The 21,166-nt window shown below is 38.3% G+C and overlaps 2 protein-coding genes across 3 annotated transcripts in view; one reads left to right on the top strand and one right to left on the bottom strand.

Annotated features, from left to right (window-relative positions):
- The window catches only part of rock2b (rho-associated, coiled-coil containing protein kinase 2b), a 61,796-nt gene extending 48,387 nt beyond the window's left edge, over window positions 1–13,409 (top strand). Inside the window, 6 exon segments of the mRNA XM_036582338.1 lie at window positions 919–986; window positions 1,089–1,177; window positions 4,044–4,122; window positions 5,188–5,452; window positions 6,527–6,797; window positions 12,642–13,409. Coding sequence (XP_036438231.1) covers window positions 919–986; window positions 1,089–1,177; window positions 4,044–4,122; window positions 5,188–5,452; window positions 6,527–6,797; window positions 12,642–12,645 — 776 coding nt within the window. The 3' untranslated portion in view covers window positions 12,646–13,409.
- Window positions 13,410–14,305: 896 nt separating this feature from the next.
- LOC118815916 (solute carrier family 66 member 3-like) lies at window positions 14,306–20,875 on the bottom strand. Of its 2 annotated transcripts, XM_036582335.1 has the most exons (7): window positions 20,508–20,875; window positions 18,175–18,257; window positions 17,996–18,065; window positions 15,952–16,009; window positions 15,717–15,837; window positions 15,540–15,581; window positions 14,307–15,385 (listed from the first exon to the last, which is right to left on the bottom strand). In XM_036582335.1, exons 1-7 carry the CDS (start codon window positions 20,651–20,653, stop codon window positions 15,294–15,296), a joined length of 612 nt encoding a protein of 203 aa, XP_036438228.1. In that variant the 5' UTR covers window positions 20,654–20,875; the 3' UTR covers window positions 14,307–15,293. The 2 variants fall into 2 exon arrangements, with proteins under 2 accessions (XP_036438229.1, XP_036438228.1); XM_036582336.1 differs by lacking the exon at window positions 18,175–18,257 and having other exon boundaries at window positions 14,306–15,385; window positions 20,545–20,875.
- Window positions 20,876–21,166: the final 291 nt, after the last annotated feature.

The following is a 21,166-nucleotide window of genomic DNA, read 5'->3' as shown; positions in this document are numbered from 1 at the left end:
ACTGTTCACAAGACAGACAGCGTTTGTCAACAGCCTGGATCACTTGAAACTTGCTCTGTTGGTGTATTTGGTGTGCAGTGTTGCTAATACTGTGTGCTGTGCCGTAGTGTGGAATAAGTGTGTGTAAATGCACCCCCCCCCCAGAGGTGGTGTGTTTTGGGGGGGGGAAGTGGGATGATTCCAAAGGCCCAATTGTGCCCTTGCATGTGATTCTTTTGGCTTACTGAAAGATGCTGAATTGAAAATGTTCATTCATTAAGTAGCTGCAGTTCAAATGGAAACAATGTGACAAAGCTGTCTAAACAAAACCCTATGTCTAAAAATACCTTTTCAACTACCTGAGAGACCATAGCAACCTCACAGAACACATTAGCAACCACCTGGTATACCATAACAACGTAGCAACACCTTGGCATGCAGTTGTGATACCTTAGAAACTGCTTAACAACACTTAGTAACCATCCGGGACATCAACAGCCTCGCAACACCTTAACAACCAGATGGGACTCTATATCAGCCGCATAGCGATACCATAGCAACCACCTGGGGAGGCATAGCAACTGCCTAGCAACACTTTAGCAAACACCTAGTATGTCTTAGCAACTCCTTAGCAACTACCTGAGAAAGCATAGCAAAAACCTAGCGACACCTTAGCAACCTCCAAGGATAAAATAGCAATGGCTTAAGAACACCTTAGCAGCCTGGGATACCATAACAGCTGCTGTTTACACTACCAAGTAATGAAATTACCACCTTTAGCTTTAAATAACCCACAAAAAATACATTTACACAGCATAAGCAATGAGGTTAAAGTCTACAACTGTTCTAACTTTTCAGTGTTGTTAGTCAGCTTTTTCAAGTTACTTTCTGGTTAATTTTATGATTTGTAAACACATCCTTCTTCCCTGTGTACCACAGACTCTAGTCTTGAGGGCTGGCTGTCTGTTCCAAGCAAGAACACAAAGAGATTTGGATGGGATAAGAAGGTAAAATACCAGTTTAACAAACTGTGAAACACAGTTATTGACACTTTTACTTTGCGTAATAATATGTGTAATGTATATGGTGTATTTGTTTTTATTTTGTAGTATGTGGTGATGAGCAGTAAGAAGATCCTGTTCTATGACTCAGAGGAAGACAGAGAGCAGTCCAACCCATTCATGATACTGGACATAGAGTGAGTGTACACATGCATGTGAGAGGTGGCACCCATCTGATATCAGTATCTGCTGAATTCGACCTGACACTGACACCTGGAATCAGGTATGAGTATCTGCTAAATCAACTGATTCCAGGTATTAGTATCGAGTCAATTTCAGCAGAAAATGCTGGGTTTGAGATCAAGGGGGGAAAAATTCATCCAATCCGGTCCTGTAACAAATCCAGGCTGAAATAGCATTGTGCGATGAGACATTGTTAGCTGTGTGTTTGATTCTGTATGAGAGTAGAGTGTTTCAGCATAATAGCTTACTTTTAGATGCTCATCTTAAGTGAAGTGCTTAAAATAGAATTAGCTCATTTTGAAACATTGTATGTTTTAAAGAAGAAATGTAGAATCCCATCTGTATCGTCTGATACTCAAGACTTCAGTATTGGTATGAGAATTGGTTTGGGTAAAGTGGTATCGTGCCATCTCTAATGCACATAGTATAATATGAGAGTAATATAATATGACAATTAAAAAGAAAAACAACAATAAAGCCAAACGCTTTAAGGCTCTATGTTGCTGCTGCTCTGCAATGTTTTCTTATGACAGTGACAATATACATTCGCTGGCCACTATATTAGGTATGTCTATCTCGTATCTGCACTCATTGTCCACATCATCAGTTCCACTTACTATATAGGTGCACTTTGCAGTTCTACAATTACAGACTGTAGTCCATCTGTTTCTCTGCATGCATTGTTATTCTCCCTTTACCATGTTAATCAAAGGTCATGGCCACCACAGAGCAGGTACTATGTGGGTGGTAGGTTAGTCTAACCCTAGACACTGAAATGGTAGTGGTATGTTAGTGTGTTTTGTACTGGTATGAGTGGATTTTAAAAACTCCATGCTGCTTACACGGTTTGCTCAGGCACAAGAGGACCATTTGAGAGAAGCGCTCTGCTTCACTTCAGGTTGTCTTCAGTCCAAAAAAAGGCGCACCTAAGATGTTTTAGACTACTTTATGGCCCTGTCCTCTTCTAGAGAGACTGGACTGTCATTTTATGTACAGGCTCGATCATCACTTTGTAGCTTCAGAAGGAATATTTATCTATGACAGTACAGAAAATGTTGTGATGACTCGAAAGACTGCACTGTGATATTAGAAGTAGAAGCTCCTCAACAATACAAAGCATAGAGTGGGTTAGTGTATGATAATAATGATAATGATAATATTAATAACAATTATTACTACTAGTAGTAGTAGTAGTAATAGTAGTAGTTGTAGTAGAAGTAGTAGTGGTAGTATTACTACTGCTACAAAAATTACAATAATTGACATTATTTACAATTATTTGACCAGAAAGTGACACAATTGATGACTAGGTCAGTATATACTGTTAATGGTCCAACTCCTCAAAAACCCACCTAAATATTTCTAGTCCATGTTTTTAACATCTGGAATACAGTGACAACATAAGCGCAGTGAGGTAGCTAGCAAATTGCTATTGTTAGCTAACAAAACTGTTATTCTCTCACAAGAGCTACTTTTTATTTGTACCACTTATAATGTGTTCTCAGCACACGCAACACAAATCTGCATGCGCAACTGGAGTTTTGGGGGGAAGCACATGACATCAATAGGCTAGCCACAGGCTTGTTGTTTAACGGACAATGTTGACGAGTCCACCATCGCCCCCTACCAAAGTCAGTTTAAGTGGAGCCTGGCCAGTTCCTATTTCTACCGTTAGATCAAAAATATGATGGCAAAACACTAGAGGGCACCCGCAAGCAAGTCCTCAATGAACAGGGGTGAATGGAGCTAAATGGCTAAAATTGAAAAATTAAACTTGTTTCTAACCATTTGTGTGGGACATTCCTGTAATTTTGGAAAGTAGAAGTAAGTATTGAATTAAAAAAAGAAAAAAACTTACCTGTATCTTTTTGTTTACTACAACAAACATGTTTTGGGCAGTAGGGCGCCAGCATTACTGCTATTAAGGGCTGATTGTTTGGCAAGCTGATCAGCTCATTGACTGAGTGAAGTGGTTTGCACTCATTGCATCACAAACGTACATAAGGCACCATTAGAAAGTCGTATAACTGAGTTCAAAAGCATTTACATTAAATATGAATCTGCACAAAAGCTCCATAGTAGGCCATTCATTTTGAACTCGCTTAGGAGCGCCCTCTAGCGTTTGCTAAACCTGTAAGATTTTCCTAACTACAAATTCTCTGCCCCTGCTTTGAGCTCCACCTTCACAAGTCTCCCACTTCTTTGCAAATTTCCGAGTTTTTTCCCACCCTAATAAGTCTATTTTTCCAGCCACATTTAGCCCAAAGTTTCTTATGGTTGTCTCCAGACGTTCTCGCTACGAGATGATGTTTGACCCAAGACTAGCTCATCTGTTGCTTTCCAGTTTGTGTTAGTCATCCTCTGTTTCTTCATCAGTGGTCAGTTTATGGCCTCAGGATGCCTTCACCATCACGTCAGCGTAACTGCAGTGCTGAGAATGATCCACCATATGAACTACTATCTTTAACTGTAGTACTGCCTATAGTGCACCTATATGGTAAGCAAAGCTGATAAAATGGATAATGAGTGTAGATACAATGTGGGTGGACATAACAAAGTGGCCAGTGAGTTTATAACATCATTTTGTTCAATAAACTGAGTACTATAAACTGAGGTTATAGCAGCAACTAAGGGCCTCTATGTACAAGTAAGTGAATTTTAAATGCTCTTGTGCACTTTAAATTCTCTTCTTTTATTTCCTTTTTTATAATAATGTGAGTCATTGAATGGTGCAGTGAGACAAAGCTGGGTTAGAATTTTTTTTTGTGCAGTGAGAATTAAATAGCATTACATTTGCTCTGTTTTCCTCTCTTCTTTCAGTAAACTGTTCCATGTTCGGCCTGTCACTCAAACTGATGTTTACCGTGCAGATGCCAGAGAGATCCCACGCATTTTCCAGGTAGCATGCAGTGTCTTTGTCCATCAGTTATACAACACTGCCCATCAAAACTACCCTTATATTATGTTTAATTTTCACTGTTATTTTTTAGGTAAGTAAGAATGCCTGTAAAAACATGTATTCACCAGCACTTTGGGTATATTTAGTTTCTTCTATAGTTTGAAAAGCAGCTTTTGCCTAAATACTGATTTGATAGTTTTCTGCCCCAAACTATCACTAAAAAGCATATCATTTGTTTGGTTCTGTAACGTTCCACTGGAAGATTTAAGTGCTGACATCACAACAAGGAAATTTGTGGGATATTGCATTATTCCCACAGTAGTACCTCATCAGTATTTACATTAGTGTTTCAGTTTCTGAGAAGAAAAAATCAAGATCTAAACACATTTCTGTTTAAAATCTTATGTTAATGTAAACAAATAAAGAAAGCATGCCCATTTAGTAACATCCTCTTGAAAAGCTAGGTGTGCCCAAAGCATCAAAAGCTCCATAAATCAAATATGACAATATGCTGCTGTCAGAACAAAACCTTGTATTTCCATTTTTGTCGTTTTTCAGTTTTTGACATACTTTGAAAATGCCTGCTGCCCTTTACATTGTGTGTAAATTTCAAGATGAATGGACCTAAAGAAACGGCCCAAAATTACTAGGAAAGAATTCTGGTTCCATTGACTTACATTAAAAGTAAAGTGTGTTTTTCCTTCTCCTGTAAAGTTACCATTTTGGAGATACAAGGTTTTGTATCAACAACAGCGAATAGTATTATAATGATCTACAGTTGTATGCCAAAGTTTGGGTGCCCCAGGTCAAATGACATGTTTTGTTAATTGAAGTGAAAATACGTTTACACATCCTCTACAAAGAACATACTTCTGCACATTTTGATACACAATTACTCTTAAATTTAACATAGTGGAGCAAAATGTATAATATAAAATGTTGCCTGTGCAAAAGTTATGGCACATACAAAACATGTTATTTGACCAGGCGTAAACTTAAAATACATCATAGTCATTCTCTCTCTTCCTATTTCTTGATCTCTTTCTGCTTCTCTCTTTTCTTTAGATCCTCTACGACAACGAGGGTGAGAGTAAGAAGGATCAGGAGGTTGCCATGGAGCTTTCTGCGGCCGAGAGGTCAGCATGCATCTCCCACAAAGGTCATGAGTTTGTGCCGACGCTCTATCATTTCCCCTCTAGCTGTGAGGTGTGCCCCCGGCCACTCTGGAATGTCTTCAAGCCCCCACCGGCCCTGGAGTGCCGTCGCTGCCGTGTGAAATGCCACAAAGACCACCTGGATCGCAAAGAGGAAGTTCTTGCGCCCTGCAAAGGTTAGGAGGTCACAGTACCTGTGCATTGTGATTTACAGTGCTTTAACATTCTCTGTTTTTACCTAGGCTGTTCATTCATCACTCAAATTGTTTTCTAACTCCATTTGTAGATGTTTTCCATTATATCTCTTAAAAGAAAACAATTTAGCCTATATTTCAGGATTCTTCTTGGTGTTATACATGTTCAAAACCAACAGAGATACAAACACTCTGGCCTATCCACCCATATATATTTAATCTAAGTATGTGTAATCAGTTGCCCACAGCAAGTTTACTAGCATTAAAGTGTGCATTTGAGATTGGTGTTATTAGACCATCAATAGGAAACTAGTTTAAAAATATGGGCCATATTTTTCAAACTCAGTATGTCCTGTTTCACACTTATGCAGTTTAGAATGTTGTTGACAGCAGTTTTAAAGAATGTTTTCTCCAAAGTTTTCTCAGTAGAGCCTTAATTAGGACTGAAATTTTTAACTTTCTGTCCCAAACCAGCCCAGGCCTGACAAAATTTTGTCCAAACTAGCTCAAGATATTTGGTTCCTATGTTTTCAAACAGTCCCTCTTATTAGTCTGACTATGGATTAGATCAGTAGTTCCCAAAACTTCACAGTCAATACAGTCAAGGTCCTCTTTGTTCATAGTAAGTAACATTTTGCTTCTCTAAGGTCTTCTTGAATTAACATCCTCAGACTTTCATTGATAGGTTAAGCTCTTGATAGTACATGCAGCATAAACACACAAATACACAACATTTCACCAGGCTCATGTTAACTCTTGATGAATGTTGATTGGTCAAGCAAAGAAATTATGTAAGTAACATTCTAAAAGCATCCAGCTGAAACTAGAAAGTTCTAAAACTAGTTCACAGTGATTTAACTGCCTCTTAAAACATCTTAAAACTGTCTCGTTTTCTTGGATTAGCACAAACTGGGCTTAGGAATGCTGACTGCAGTCAGCTTATGCCTGGATGTAATCATTTATGTACAAAATGTAGTGTTTGTGTGTAGATGCATGTGTATTTGTGAGTTTGTGTCTCCTGTGCTGTGTGTAACTCTCGCTGTGTGTCTCGTGCAGTGAACTACGACATGTCCACGGCTAAAGAGCTGCTGTTGCTGGCTAGCTCTACGGCGGAGCAGCAGAAATGGGTCAGTCGCCTGCTCAAGCGAATCCCCCGCAAATCCTCTGCCCCAGTCCCAGCCCTGACCAACACACCACCTCAGGAGACCCCGGTTGGGTCACCGCCGCTGCCCTCACCCCACTTATCCCCCCGCAACTCCCCAAAACTCGCTCCTAGAGGAGCTATCAGGGTGTCAAACAGAGGCCCTCCGCCTTCTGCCAAGACCAGGTGAGTGACCAGAGACATGACCTCCAGTCAGGTGATTTCATGTACAAATTATATAATATTGATAATGAATGGTTTATCAATAAAGGAGAAAGTTAGAGGCTCTTAAAAAGTTCAAACACATACAGCTGAAATACAGTGCAATACAATACAGTACAGTTCTCCTTTCATGTGTAGGCAGTTTAAAGCATTAATTTGGAGAACCTCTGGATAATTTAGTTTCATAATTTCTAATACCCGGCCTTCTAATCGCTTTATCTAAATCTTATTCTAATGTGCCTATCTAAACTGTGTTGTCTGTGCTGTATATGCGTTTTCTCATAGCCATGCTTTTATCTTACTTAATTCCATTCCATTGACCCCAGATAACCATTAGACAAATAGCAGTTTACAATCATGGAAATTATAATTACAGTTAGAGAACGAATCAGCTGCCTTTTAAAGTCATAACTCATATCATACTTTCTTTGTACTACATGCATGTTAAGCTGACATGATCAATTTGTTGTTTGTGAGAATAACCCTACAGGTCTGTGAGTGTCCCCGTTTCTGATAAGCTGATTAGCTTATGACATCCTGATTTGGCAGCCCTGTACTAAATCATCCCCACCTTATTTTAAATAAATACAGAAAGTTTATTATAAATATATAAAGTGTATTATTAAGGCAGTATATAGCCTTTACCCTCCAGTGAATCATTTTTTTCTCTAGACTCTAAATTGTTGGAATGGCTAACACAAATATAACAGTTCACATTATTGTAGCATTGTTGAGTGGTCTGCTGTTAAATAGTAGACTGGCATGTTTCATAATGGATTTAATAGCTGTAGAGTGCAGTTGTTAGCAGTGGCATTTTTAATCAGTGCTACCACAGATTTAGGGTTTACTGTAGCCTAGCATAGCACAGGCTTTCATCAGAAGTTTTAATTAGTAATTTAATTTACTTGCTAAACACTACTTTCATACAGGACTGATACTATAGAATTGGTCAGAAATACAGATAGCCCACACACCCAAGCCCAAATTTTTTGATAGCAGTTACAGCATTTATGTTGTGCAGATGTAAACAAGTCTAACATTTGGACTGGATTACGATCAGATCACATAAACCACATTCAGAGCTGATTAAATGGATTAAAATGTTTTTCCTTTATTTAATAGCAGATTATGTACTGGTAATAAGAGGTGTGAAACCATGTTAACAGTAGGTCACTAGAAGTAAAACAAAAACAACGTACATGTTGATGTAAGTCTTATGCAGGATCACACTTTGGTGAAAAGTGTAAAAGGAACTCAGCCAAAGTACAAACCTCAATTTCACAACAGTTTGGACAGTATATGAAATGCTAATAAAACAGTGATTAGTAGATTCTTTTTTTTTTTGGGGAATTCCAAAATTGATGCCTGCAGCACTTTTTAAAGAAGTGTGGACAGGAGCATGTGTACCACTGTATTGCATCACCTTTTCTTTTTGATTGATCCATTTTTGAAATCAGAATTTTTCTCATTCCTCCATTATACATCTTCAGCTGTGCAAACGTAAGGGACCTTCTTTGTTGTGTTTTGTGCTTCATAATGCCCCACACATTTTCAATGGGAGACAGCTCTGGACTGCAGACGGGCCATTCTAGCACCCACACTCTTAATTACACAACCATGCTGTTGTAACGTTCAGAATGTGGCTTGGCGTTGTCATGCTGAAATAAGCATGGATGTTCCTGCAAAAGATGCTGTTTAGAAGGCAGCATATGTTGCTATTGCCTCTTCATACCATGACAGACCCTGGCTTTTGAACTTTATGCTGGAAACAATCTGGATGGTGCTTTTCTTCTTTATTCATTATTTTCATAAACAATCCGATATGTTGACTCATCAGACCACAGTAAGTGTGTATATTGTGCATCAGACCATTTCCAATCAGAGAAGTCAGCAGCTTGGTTAGTCTCAACCCATCCTTGCTTTTAAAGGATCAGTAAATGACTGGATGCTCCTTTATTCCCAAACATGATTAAACACCTGTTTAAGATGTTTGAACATTTTATAACATTCCTGGTCTTAAATTGCCACTGTCCATAATTTTTTGTCATACTTTGCAGGCATTGATTTCAGAATGAGCGTATATTTACAAAAAGCAATGAAAGGTCTATCTTGTCTTTGAACAGTTTAAATTTAAACACAGGTCAAAGTGGATTTATAAGTCACTGCTTTCTGTTTTATTTGCATTTCTCTTGTGGAATTCAGATTTGTGTATCTAGATATCATTAGAACATGAAACACATGTTAATGCAAAGTGTGAACAGCCTCCAAGACAGAAGGGCAGAGTCTGGGTAGGGAAACTGTGACAGTGATATATCCATCTCATTTTTCATTAGACCGCTATATTCCGACATTATGGCTGAAATTTTTGGTTGGGGAACAAAAGTGTTGTTAATTAGGTCACGTAATTAAGTAATGGAAAATGTGCTTACTTGTTAAGTTATTGTTTTATGACTCATTAATATCTCAAGCATTTCTGGGAGATCATGCAGTTTGCAGTTATCACTACAGCAAAGTGAAAACCTTGAGCATAAACCTCTCAAGTAAGGGCAGCTTCAAAGTACATATGAACATCGCTTTATAATAACTGCTTGAAAAAGCTCAGTTATTATTATTGAAATTCGTGCTCATAAAACCCGACCAGATAAAGAAATGCCAGTTGAACATCACTGGTTGCTGCTAGTTTACACTTTATATTCTCTGTAAATGGATATATTCTGCCCTCATTAGAGTAGGCTGAGCAGAAAGCTAACTGGCTAACTGTCCAATAATAAAAGACAACTTTGAGGTCAAGCCTTTGTAGAAAGACTTACTTAAAAACTGAGGCATACAAAGTAATGAATGTTATATACATGCCTGTTATGAACTTAACACGTCTTTATTTAAACCAGAGCTTACATCAAAATCCATCATAATGCGGCGCTAACCCCACTAGCTTGGTGCCAACATACCATACGAGGAGCATTATCTAAAAATAAAGCAAATAAATAAGTAAATTAGCAGATTTCAGCATTATACACTACTATTTAATGGTATGTTTTTTATGGTTTTATGCCTGTGCCTGACAGTTTTGATCAAAATTACAAAGTTGAAATAATATGACCATTAGCATGTAGGCTATAAATAGAATTGTCTTACTAAAGCATTTCTCTCACTGCAAGTCCAGATCGATTACAAAGCATTTAATCCTCCCAGTAATAAAGATTATTTACATTTTTATTTATTCCCATGTTTCTGTCATGTTAAGATCATGTTAGGTGTTATAGACCGTTCACACTTCACAGAAAGGCCACTCATCATGGGGTGCAGGAAAAAGATAGATTGGAATGGGATGTTTGATTATACAGTCAAATCAGTCTTTTGCCTTGAAATCCAATTGCCGAAAGATGACCTCCAGTCATAGGTTTCCAATTCCAATACTGCGTACTATGTAAGTCAAATTTGAATTCTCCTTATTGGGTGTTTATTTATTGGTGAATCGCTCTCTTTGCGCTGCTAACCTCTTATAGCCCTGGCCCCATGCTCCGAATCATTCTACACTGACTTCTTCACCCTGACCTTGCTCCTTCACCCTGCAACTGTGTGTGTGTGTGGACAGTAAGTATGCTGCGCAGACCAGCCTGCTTATCTGCTGGCCTGTTTTGCGCTAAAAACCTCACCTGGCTCTGCAGCTTCACTGTTTGTCTTGTTTTGTGGAAGATGAAGATGCAAGAATGTCATTCACTAACATCACAGAATAACATCAGCATTTATTCCATGCAAACTCCAACCTTAACTAGCCGTTCAGCAGCAGCTTGTTCAGTCTGACCTTTATTAGCCAGTGCTAATAAACTCTTCTCCTTGAGTCAGTAAATACAGTTCTCCAATTCTTTGAGCTTTTATTGAGAGTAAAATGACCTGCTTGGTGAGTCTTTTCATGTCACACAGCAAAACAAATGTCCCTTATACCTTTGACAAAGACTTACGGGCAAAAACATTGTACCAAATAAGGAAGATGAAGGAAAATGTGAAGAGTTTTTAATCACAGCACATGACTGGAAGGCAATGGAAGGAGCCTATACATAACCAGGGTGACCCCTCTCCTGTTGCAGTGTGATAGAGTTTGACCTGAACGACTGGGGTTGGGCTCTTCATGATGAGGATGATGATGATGATGATGACGATGTGTTTGACTTCTAAGGATGTGGGAGGCTCTAGGGTAACCAGAGTGACACATTAACAATGTGTTGGCATCTGTAGCAGCTTAAAGTGTGGTGTGTCAGTGCTAAAGGATTTTTTGTGGTGGATTTGAATGAGTAACACTGGCAAAAATTACATCCAAACAAGTTAAACTGCATTACCTTTGATGTGTGATTGTTGAACATTATTGGGAATGCATGTGAAATACAGTAGATTCATCTACAATTTTGGATTACTGATGATGAGTAAGGTAAGTATGGCTCCTACGGCAACATATTAAATTGATGTTCTGACCAAACACAGGTTTCCCCAAATGTGGTGGATCAGCCAAGATAAGTCTGGTGTCTGAAGTTTACTTCTTAAGTTAGCTATGAGTTTACTTCTGTTTGAGTGCACATTATTGTTTTGAATGACTTTTTGAAGACTGTTGTTTTTATTTTCAGTACACTTAACGGGGAGATTTTTTTCATTGCTACTTTTTTGTTTTAGTAATAGCTTACATTAATGATAGTAATGATAATAACACTGTTTCTTACACCATATGACACTGTTATCTGTAAAAATGGACAAAAGTACAAAGTTCAGGCTGATACTACTGTTTTGGCTATGTCCATTTTTAGAGAACACTATGTAACACTAAACTAAAACAACAAACTTCAGACTAGGGCTGAGCAATATGATGATATTTATCATTATCATGATTGCCACAATATACTTTACTGATATTGTACCTAAAAACTTCCAAACAGTATGATTACAAGGAGAGCATAATTAGACCCGTTTAGTGCAGTATGTGTGTATATATATATATATATATATATATATATATATATATATATATATATATATATATATTATTTTTTTTTTTTTTAATTATTTTTTTAAATATATATATGATTTACCATCTATTGTGAAAACCTTAAGTAAGATGTTACATTTTTCCATATCGTCCCCCTCTACTTCAGACACCAAACAAATCTCGATGGCTAATTATATTTGGGGAATTTATGTAAATTTGGTATTTGGCTAAATATTTGCTTTAATGCTATGTGTTTTATTGTGACTAGATACTGGGAAACCCATGTTTTTTCGTTTGTAATGCATGAAGCCAGTGTGTGGACTGCATTTCACGTGTGGCTCTTATAAACTGCTCTGATGCACTGTTTGGATTCATAATGTACAGCCGAGGTCTTCAAGGCTGCACCTTGGAATTCAGTCTCCGGTCCTGGCTTTTGTAATCTGTAAACTGGTTGTAAACTGATTTGTTGATGTAACTGATTGGCCACCTGTTGCCACTGTCACTACCAGTGATTACAGAATCCAGGACCAGAAACCAGATTCAGGGTCTGGATTTGAAGACCTCTGTTGTACAATATACTACAGTCTGCTTTAGGACCTTAAAGCAGGGCCTAATCTTGTCCACAAAGGGCCAGTGTGGCTGCAGGTTTTCATGGCAACCAAGCAGTAGCTCACCTCATATAACTGATCAGTTGTTTGAAGACAGACCAATTTATTAAACAAGTGGACTCAAGTGTTCTTCTGCTTGTGTGGACCGGCCCTTGTGGAAAAGATTGGTGTCCCCTGGATTAAAGCATGAACCTGACAACTCTTCCTCTGCTTGCACTTTTGCAGCTAACCTTGATGAACGTTGGATCGGACACAGCCCCATGTAGCAGCTGCTGCAGCTCACTGGACATTACAGAAAGGACCTTAGAGGCAAATCCAGGCAAAAGACTAATGAACTACATCTACTGGTGAATATGATATGAATGGGTATCGTATGTACCCCACCATTTAACCCTGCACATGCAAGCGTGCCAGGTTAACCTGAAGAGTAATATGTGCCTTTTACCAGAGCTGGGCTTTATATAGCTGCCTTTATATGAAAAGTTCCCAAAGATGTCAATGTTGCAGTGTGAAAGTATTGAAAAGTATTAAGATATTATTTTGTCTTGTGTTTGTGTGTTTGTGTGAATGAATGGTTTTGTATGTGAGTTAGTTAGTCAGGAAATCATGATATTCTGAATTTGTATACTCAGATATTCTATTTCTATAAGAAAAGTAGCCAGACATTTAACTGCAAACACTACATTTTAGCTTGCTCAATACCAAAAGGATACATAATCATGGAGGATTCAGAAAGAGCCAGTTTGTCCGATGTCATGGTATCTATTTGAAGGAAGGAATACAGAACACTAGTTTTTTGTTTGAAAGATGCAGTGCACTGCACATTTCATTTTATGCATTGTCAGTTCATAACTAGACATACAACTACCTAAGCATGTGCAGCTCTGGTCCAAACTCTTTTGTATTCAACATCTATAGAACACACAGAAAAAGTCTACTGACTAAATCCTGGTTAACGTTGTGAAACACTAAAAAGATTTATTTGAGAAAAAAATAAATGTTTTATTTGGTGAAAATATTTGGTTTTCTTTTTTGTGAATGCATGCCATATATAACACAACTGCATAGAAACTACACAAGTGAAGACTGATGTACTGTCAGGTTAGATCCTCTGTTGATACTAAAGGTATAAAAATATGTTCCCACTTATAACCTCATAACCTTACAGGCAAGACACAGACTGCCCATCCAAAGTGTATGTATGTATATTTGATTAGAAACACTACCTTGTTCTTCCACTCACTGGTTATTGTAGCCTATATGTTGCTGCATAATTGATCTGTTTCTGACCGCAGGACCACTGTTGATCAGTTATTGTTTAGGTAGTGGATCATTCTCAGCACAGCAGCGACTCGGTAGTGTGTGTTGCGCTGATACAAGTGTATCAGACGCAGCTGTTTTTTACACACGTCAGGGTCACTGCTAGGTGTGGACCATCACCCAAAAAGATCCAGTCAAGGGTGTCACTGTGTTCACAAACTGACTACTGATGAAGGGCTGGCGGACGACTAACAAACTGTGCATCGAAACATGGGCTACAGTCTCAAACTCTACACCAGCAAGGTGGAATGACAAGGGCAAGGGTTCCTAATAAAGTGGCCGGTGAGTGAGTGAGTGAGTGAATGAGTGAGCGGGTGTGTGTGTATATATATATATATATATATATATATATATAAATTTCCAGTCAAAATGGCCAAGTACAAGTTTTTCATTTTTCAGAAGTTAATATTTGAGATTAGGTATGAGATAATGCACTTGCATAAGAAAGGGAAGAGTAAACTTGAGTGGAAAAAACCTTTAGTAAAATTGTTTTTTTGACAACCATGCACGATCTGGCAGACACCCAAAAGTGTCGCCATCAGTTAAACAGTACTTGATAGCTTTCAACTTGGAGAAACACCAGAAAATCAAGCTCCTCTCTTGCTTTAGATCTTAAAAAAGGGAGCTGCTGCTGAGGACAATGTGCACTAGAACACTGAAACTGTACATTTGAGATGTGGAGTAAGCTTGTATGGACTGATGTGTGTAAATTTATAACTGGTATACTTACATAAAATGCAACTAACCGCACACTGAACTTTGGAGGTGTGGAAAAATCTCCCTGTAGATTTCTTTGAAAAACTGAAAGCAAGTCTCCTGAAAAGAACAGATGTTGTAATAAATGCAAAAAGTGTTGGTTTTCTGCATTTTTCCCGATGCTGTAAGAGAAATAACTTGTACTTAATGCCTGTTTCGACTGGAAATAAATGAAAATGACTGTCTGTATTCTTTGACATATATAAAACCAGTTTATTTTTTGGAAAACAATATCATCTGGCAATGTTTGTTACAATAATTAAAAAACAAAAAAATAATAAAATGCAATTTTAAAAATGACACATTCCCTTAAGTATACTCCTCTAGCAGCTATTACTCACTGTTTTTCCAGGTATTCTTAATATACAAAGAAAGTATGATGAATGTATAGGTTACTTGTTTATTTAGTTAGTCACAAATATTTACCTGCCATATTGTTTTCCTCCAAATAAACCCACATTGCAAACCCACAAAGAAAACATGCTTATTTGTAGTAAAACATTTCAAGATGATATGTGTTCCCAAACTTTTGAGTAGTTAGTTGTACGGTTAAACTGTGCGTGTATTGCAGAGAAATAATGGATGCGTAAGTGTTGCACATTTGCAATGGTAATAATAGTATACAGTGTGACTCTGTCTAGTTCTAAAGTTCAGAGCTTAAGAACAGTAATAGTTTTTGACCCCTGGGTGAATGAAAGCTGCTCTCGTTCCCCTCAGCTTGGTCACAGGTTGGTCAGTGAGTGGCAGTGTGAAGGTCAGCGTTCACTTTGTCGCCATAGCAGCAGCCCAGGAGCTCATTTCTCATTTCAGCTTTTGGCCATTCTGCTTGTAGAAGACCACAGTGGCCAGGACCCAGCCGTTGAGTGTTGTCATGACAACGAACCGCAACAGGACTAGAGAGCAAGAGAATAGCAAGGCAAGGATGGTTATTTCACACAAACCTTCTCAAACTCTTAAAAGTGCCCAATGCTGCGGCCCACCAGAACTGAGGTCTGTCCAGGACTTAACAGGGAAACTCCATATTAATGCCAAAGGTTTTATACTCACCTTTCAAATCCCCAGAGGTGAGAACAGTAGTCAATATTCTGGCTAAAAGCAAATAAGAATACAGAATAGTGAGGAGCTTTTCTTTACAGATCTGCAGCTTCATAGCTTCATATTCATATTCCTTCAAACAGCTTAGATGGAAAATGGTTTAGATTGGCTGTACTGTTGTAGGCTTACCCATACAGGTGTAAGTGGACATGGCCCAGGTGAGAGCGCTGACTTGACCTGCATCCTTAGTTTGCCACAGACACTGCAACTGAGCGAACCTGCTGCTCGCACTAATGAATGTACACAGGCTCTGTGTTTCAACACACACACATATGCATTTTCAAAGCAATGACAGAAGAAAGGAAATAGGCAAACATGTAGCTGTACTTCAGACAGGAGTGTTTACTTCACAGTAAGCGCTCACCATTGCCGAGTCAATAATCCAGCTCTTTAGCGTGAGGAGCTGGGACCCTCCAACAAAACTGAATAGCCGTCAAGGTCATTGGTCTCCAGTTCACTTACATATAAAATTTCCACATAAAACCTGAGCTAAAGGTCTTGTTGATATTTAAGTGGTACCTTTCATGTCTAAAGGGGGCCCTGTTTTGAAACACCTAGTTCTCCTTTCCTTGCTTAATTTGTTGTGATATGTAAACACTGTTAATTCTTCAAAACACCATGCAAACTACAGTGCAAACTAAAACACAAAACAACTCTCTGTGAATTCATCATTGTTGTGATGTCACAACCATAAAAATATTTACATACAGTCATGTAAAGAATTAAGTACACCCCATGCAATGTTGGTGAAGATCAGTATTGACCTTCTGTTAAACAGTATGTACAAATAAACATTATGTAACAGATAAAAAAAACAAAGGAACTTCATAATCATTTATTTAAAAAATGAACAGAGATGTAATTTTTTTCTATTAAAAAGTAAGTACACCTCTGGCTTCGGTAACTGACACTGCCCTTTGGCAGAAACAACTACATGTAGTTGTCTACCAGTTTGTGGCATCTACTGAGAGAAATTTTGGCCTGCTCCTCCACACAGAATTTTTTTAACTGAATTCTTTTAACAATGTTTGAGGTGGTTCTTGCATGTACAGCCCGTTTTAAATTCCCCCTCAGCATTTCTGTGGGATTCAGATCTGGTCTTTGATTAGGCCATCCCATAAACCTCCATTTCTGAGTGTGCCTGGCACACATCTGCATGCTTAACTGCAGTTTTCAAGAGGGCTTTTCAGCTGTGCTAACTTTTTATGTTCCATTTGCGGGCAATGACAGGCTTTTATGTTGAGGAGCGCACCATTACTCCTTATCTGAGCCCTGCCTTCATGAGGCACTGGATTGGTTTAGAAATGTCACGCTCAGTTTGTTCCCACTCTGATAAGTCTATGTTTCCACCCACATTTAGCCCACACCTTCTCATACTTGCCCCTAGATGTTCTCGGTATGATCCTGTCTGGCCCCAGGAGACTAGCCAAATTTAATGTAGTTAAATTGTTAGAACCATCATCATAATCAGAGACAAAAAAATAAACACAATAGCTTGCCTCACTTTTAACTGTCTAGTTACTAGTTACAGATATCTAGGGCAAATACAAAAAAAAAACTCAAAGAAAAATGATCCATGTTATTTTAAGAGTTGAGAGTGTAAAACTGCAACGGTGGAAGACCGATGGCGGCATGCAGCTGTGTAAACATGTGGTGATAACCACATCCTTGTGCCTTTTTGTCTCGACTGATCATTAATATTCTTTTATTTGCACTTATTTGCCTCAACCAAATGAAGGAAAAAGGCATCCAACTTACATTCTTTCTATTGTGAAATAAACATGATTTTGAAAAATCAAATGCAAAGGTCTCAAATACAATATCAACATTATCCTAATGAAGATATGATGCCTTTGCTCCACCCCAGTGGATGCCTTTTTCATCCATTGGTTTGAAGCAAATAAATGTAAACAAAATAATACTGGTAATGATGAATGGAGACAAAAAGGCACAAGGATGCAAAAATTCTGAGCCTTTGGGTTTATCATATTATAAGCGTGCAAGACTAATTTGTAACATTTTCTTTGGCATCTGAGGACTTTTATTTTTTCTTTTTCAAACAGTCAGGGAAGCCCCCTGTAGCTACACACTTGGTCTTAAGAAGAGTTATTTCAGTGGAAGATGAAAATGTTAAATGTTGTACTGTTCCTGGCCGGGCACAGGACAGGACAGCGAATCAGAAGGTCATTTACTTCCCAGTCTGTCAGCCTGTTTCATTCTAAGGGATAAAAAGAGAGAGGAAAATGGCCATATATAACAAATTAGTGAATACAAGATATGGGTTTTAGTATATAATGTAGAAAGTGGGCCCTTTAATGCATAAATGAAAGGCATAATCAGTTAAACAGTGTACAATCTGACTGTGACATGGTTAGAATCCTTCTGAGCACGACTGTTTAAAAAGATACATGAGGCTGAAGATGAGGCTCTGTCTCAGGTTACCACTGTAGTGGAGGATCAGCAGGAAGAGGACAGTGTCTGGAAGAAGCAGAAGCACTTCATTCTCACTTTCTCCTTCCCTCACTCTCTTAAACATGAACAAATAAAAGACACACAGACACACTCAGGGTTTAGGCTGGGGGTTTACCTTGAGCTATGAGGACAGGGTACTCCAAGTAAGTTGCAAATGGATATTCATGATACATCTCATATGTGGTAAATACAATATATCTGCAAAATGGAGACACATTAATTCTGGGCTGATATTCAGCACAAAAACACAAATAACTGTTCATTCAATTTCACATTGAGAGAAACAGGCCTGTCACAATTGTTAGATAATTATCTGATCGGGATAATTTGAATTGCTTGCAATTATTTAAAGCTACACTATGTAAGATTTAGGGAGTTAGATACCTCTCTGGTGGAAACGTGTGATTGCAGGAGAATGTTTTGTCATGTGGGTGACTAAGTAAATGAATCTGAGTATGTACAGCTAAGAAGTAACATGGCTAATTAGCCAATTTGGGCACTTTAGGCTTGTACTTTAATATCTGCATACAATTATATAATGAATAAAAAAGAAAATGAAATTGTTAATCATGCTTATTTATACGGCATTAATCGTCTAAAATGAAACTAAAATGTCATGATTGTGACAGGCCTAATAAGAAAAATGCAGCACATGATGTATAAAATGTCTTCAGTGCCAGTCATTTCCAAAGAATGTATATCACTCTGCACACCCTCGCAAACTCAGCACACACATACACTAGTGCTCCAAAATAACACTTTCATCTGACCTTTCCCTGCGTGAATCACAGAACAGAGTTACGACTGCAGACAGCTGCACTTCTATACTGAGAGACTGCACTTTCCAGGGAACTTTCCACCCCCCCCCAACCCCCCCACCCCTTACTGCCTCACTCAGACATACAGACTTACAGTGATGAGGCTCTTGTGGCTGTGTAACTGGATGGCTTGTGATGCAGGTCAAAAGACACACCGTATTTGTTATACTTCATGCAATTACACAACATATACATACATCAATGTCATACATTCTGTATACAAGACAAGCAGCGCTATATATATATATATACACACACACACACACACACACACACACAGACACACATATATCACTGCTGTCGGAACAAAACCTCATATCTCCATTTTTATTGTTTTGAGTTTCAGTTTTTTTGATATGATTTGAAAGTGCCCGTTGTCCTTTACATTGTGTGTAAATTTCATGATGAATGAACTAAAAGAATGGCCAAAAATAACTTGCAAAAAAGTCTGGCTCCACTGACTTACATTTAAAGTAGAGTAGTTTTTTCTTTCTCCTGTAAAGTTACCATTTTTGAGGTACGAGGTTTTGTTTTGAGAACAGCAGTTTGAACACCCTTGCTCAAATTACATGTTTTGTTGATCCTATAAAAAACAAATGCCATTTTCTATTAATTTGGTAACCATCATATTGGAAGTAAAACATAAATCTAAATTGTGCCAGAAAGTTTACACAGGAAACATTTTGTTTTATTTTTTTCTCTACATCTTAAATTCAAAATAGTAAATAGTAATTGTATATTAAAATGTGCAGACGTGTTCTCTGGATGTTATTTTCACTAAGAAAGTCAACAAAACATCATTTGATCAGGGGCGCCCAAACTTTTCCATAAGGCTGTATATACACTATGAGCCAGTTCCCCAGACATGGATTAAACCTAGTCTTAGACAAAACTGCAGTGCCGATGGTGAATCGCCATTAGAAACACTTTTTAGTCTAGGCACTGGTTTAATCTGGGTCTGAGAAACTGGCCTTATATGTCCAGATGTTTTATGGGGAGGTGAAGTGAAGAGTTGAAACATATCATTATTGGTTAAAATGTTAATTACCCAATTAAATTTTGGTTGGAGACTATGACACAATAAGAACAAAATTTTATATGTTTTTTAAAGTTTTGTCATGTTTAGTCATGTTTTAAGGGGACTTTAAATTCCACTGACTTCACAATTTCTGCATACTTAAGTTGTAGACAAAGTCTTTCAGAGAGGTTTGGAGTTTTAGAGAAATTTACCAGGATAAAATTGTTAACAGTGGTGCTGATAGGAACCAGATGTCTGAGTTTAATGCATCTAAAAGTTCCCTCACAGCAAGTTATTACATCGAACTGATGTGAACATGCTGCCTATCATTGTTTTAGGCCAATTTAGTCAGAAAGTCAACTGATCTTAATTACCAGCAGGTGGCAGCATAACATCACATTAACCACTTGTGCCAGAACACGATCTGCTCTCACTACCACGCTTTACACAAAAGCAAAACCCCGTACGTTACTGATATGATAACATTTCCATACTTTATCACATGTAAGTAGGGAGGTCAGTCCAGGAGTATAACAGTCTGGAGGCTCTGGCCACCCAGTGGACTGTTATAAAACGACATGCTGCTACGCCGTAGCCTCCAGCACCCCTTACCCTGAAAGCTCCAGGATTAGTCCTCTCACACTGATACCTTTAGGCGACTTGGTCCGGGTTAACAAAGCGATCTGGGGCAGTTTGAGCACGGTGCAAGCGAGCAGGGTGCTGAAATTCAGCGAGTCCAGCAGCCACTGTCTGGCCATCTTTACCACGGAGAGCCTTCTGGATGACCCTCATCAAAGGGGGCGGCTGTAACCTTCACTAAACACTGTGGTCATTTTACAGAGACATAGAAAAGCTCTGAAAACACCGTAAAAACAATAAATAAAAATAATAATATAGTTATGAGGTAAAATACGTAAAAAAGCTGTAACACGTTAAATAGCTAAAGATTTCTTTTCAGTGAACCACGAGCAGTGCTGGAGTGAAGTTATTTATGGAAGTGAGAATTCAGAAGCTCGTTTTTATCGGTAGGGGGCGCTGCAGTTCACTTACCATCAGAGAACTCATTCAGGCTTTGCTGTCGGTGAGCCGCTCAGTAATGTCCTCCAGGGTTTGTCAAACGCTAGAGGGCGCTCCGAGCGACTCCAAAATGAAAAGATTAACATCGACCATTTGAGCAAAATCATAGTTTGTAAACGCTCAGACTTTTTAAAAAAGAATGCATTTATATACTAAACACTGAACAATATGAAACATTTTAACACCGCTGGTAT

Source organism: Colossoma macropomum, unplaced genomic scaffold (assembly GCF_904425465.1).
Source record: "Colossoma macropomum unplaced genomic scaffold, Colossoma_macropomum, whole genome shotgun sequence".
Lineage (NCBI taxonomy): Eukaryota > Metazoa > Chordata > Actinopteri > Characiformes > Serrasalmidae > Colossoma > Colossoma macropomum.
Note: the sequence above shows the minus strand (reverse complement) of the source record. Positions and strands in the feature narration are given on the sequence as shown.

Bases quoted from the DNA above. Each gene is read 5' to 3' on its own strand.
- LOC118815916 (XM_036582335.1), bottom strand. From the start codon at position 20,653: ATGGCCAGACAGTGGCTGCTGGACTCGCTGAATTTCAGCACCCTGCTC. The intron at 18,258-20,507 runs GTAAGGGGTGCT...TCCATTTTGCAG, and splicing joins CTAATCCTGGAGCTTTCAGG to ATATATTGTATTTACCACAT. The intron at 15,582-15,716 runs GTAAGCCTACAA...ATTTGCTTTTAG, and splicing joins GTCCACTTACACCTGTATGG to CCAGAATATTGACTACTGTT.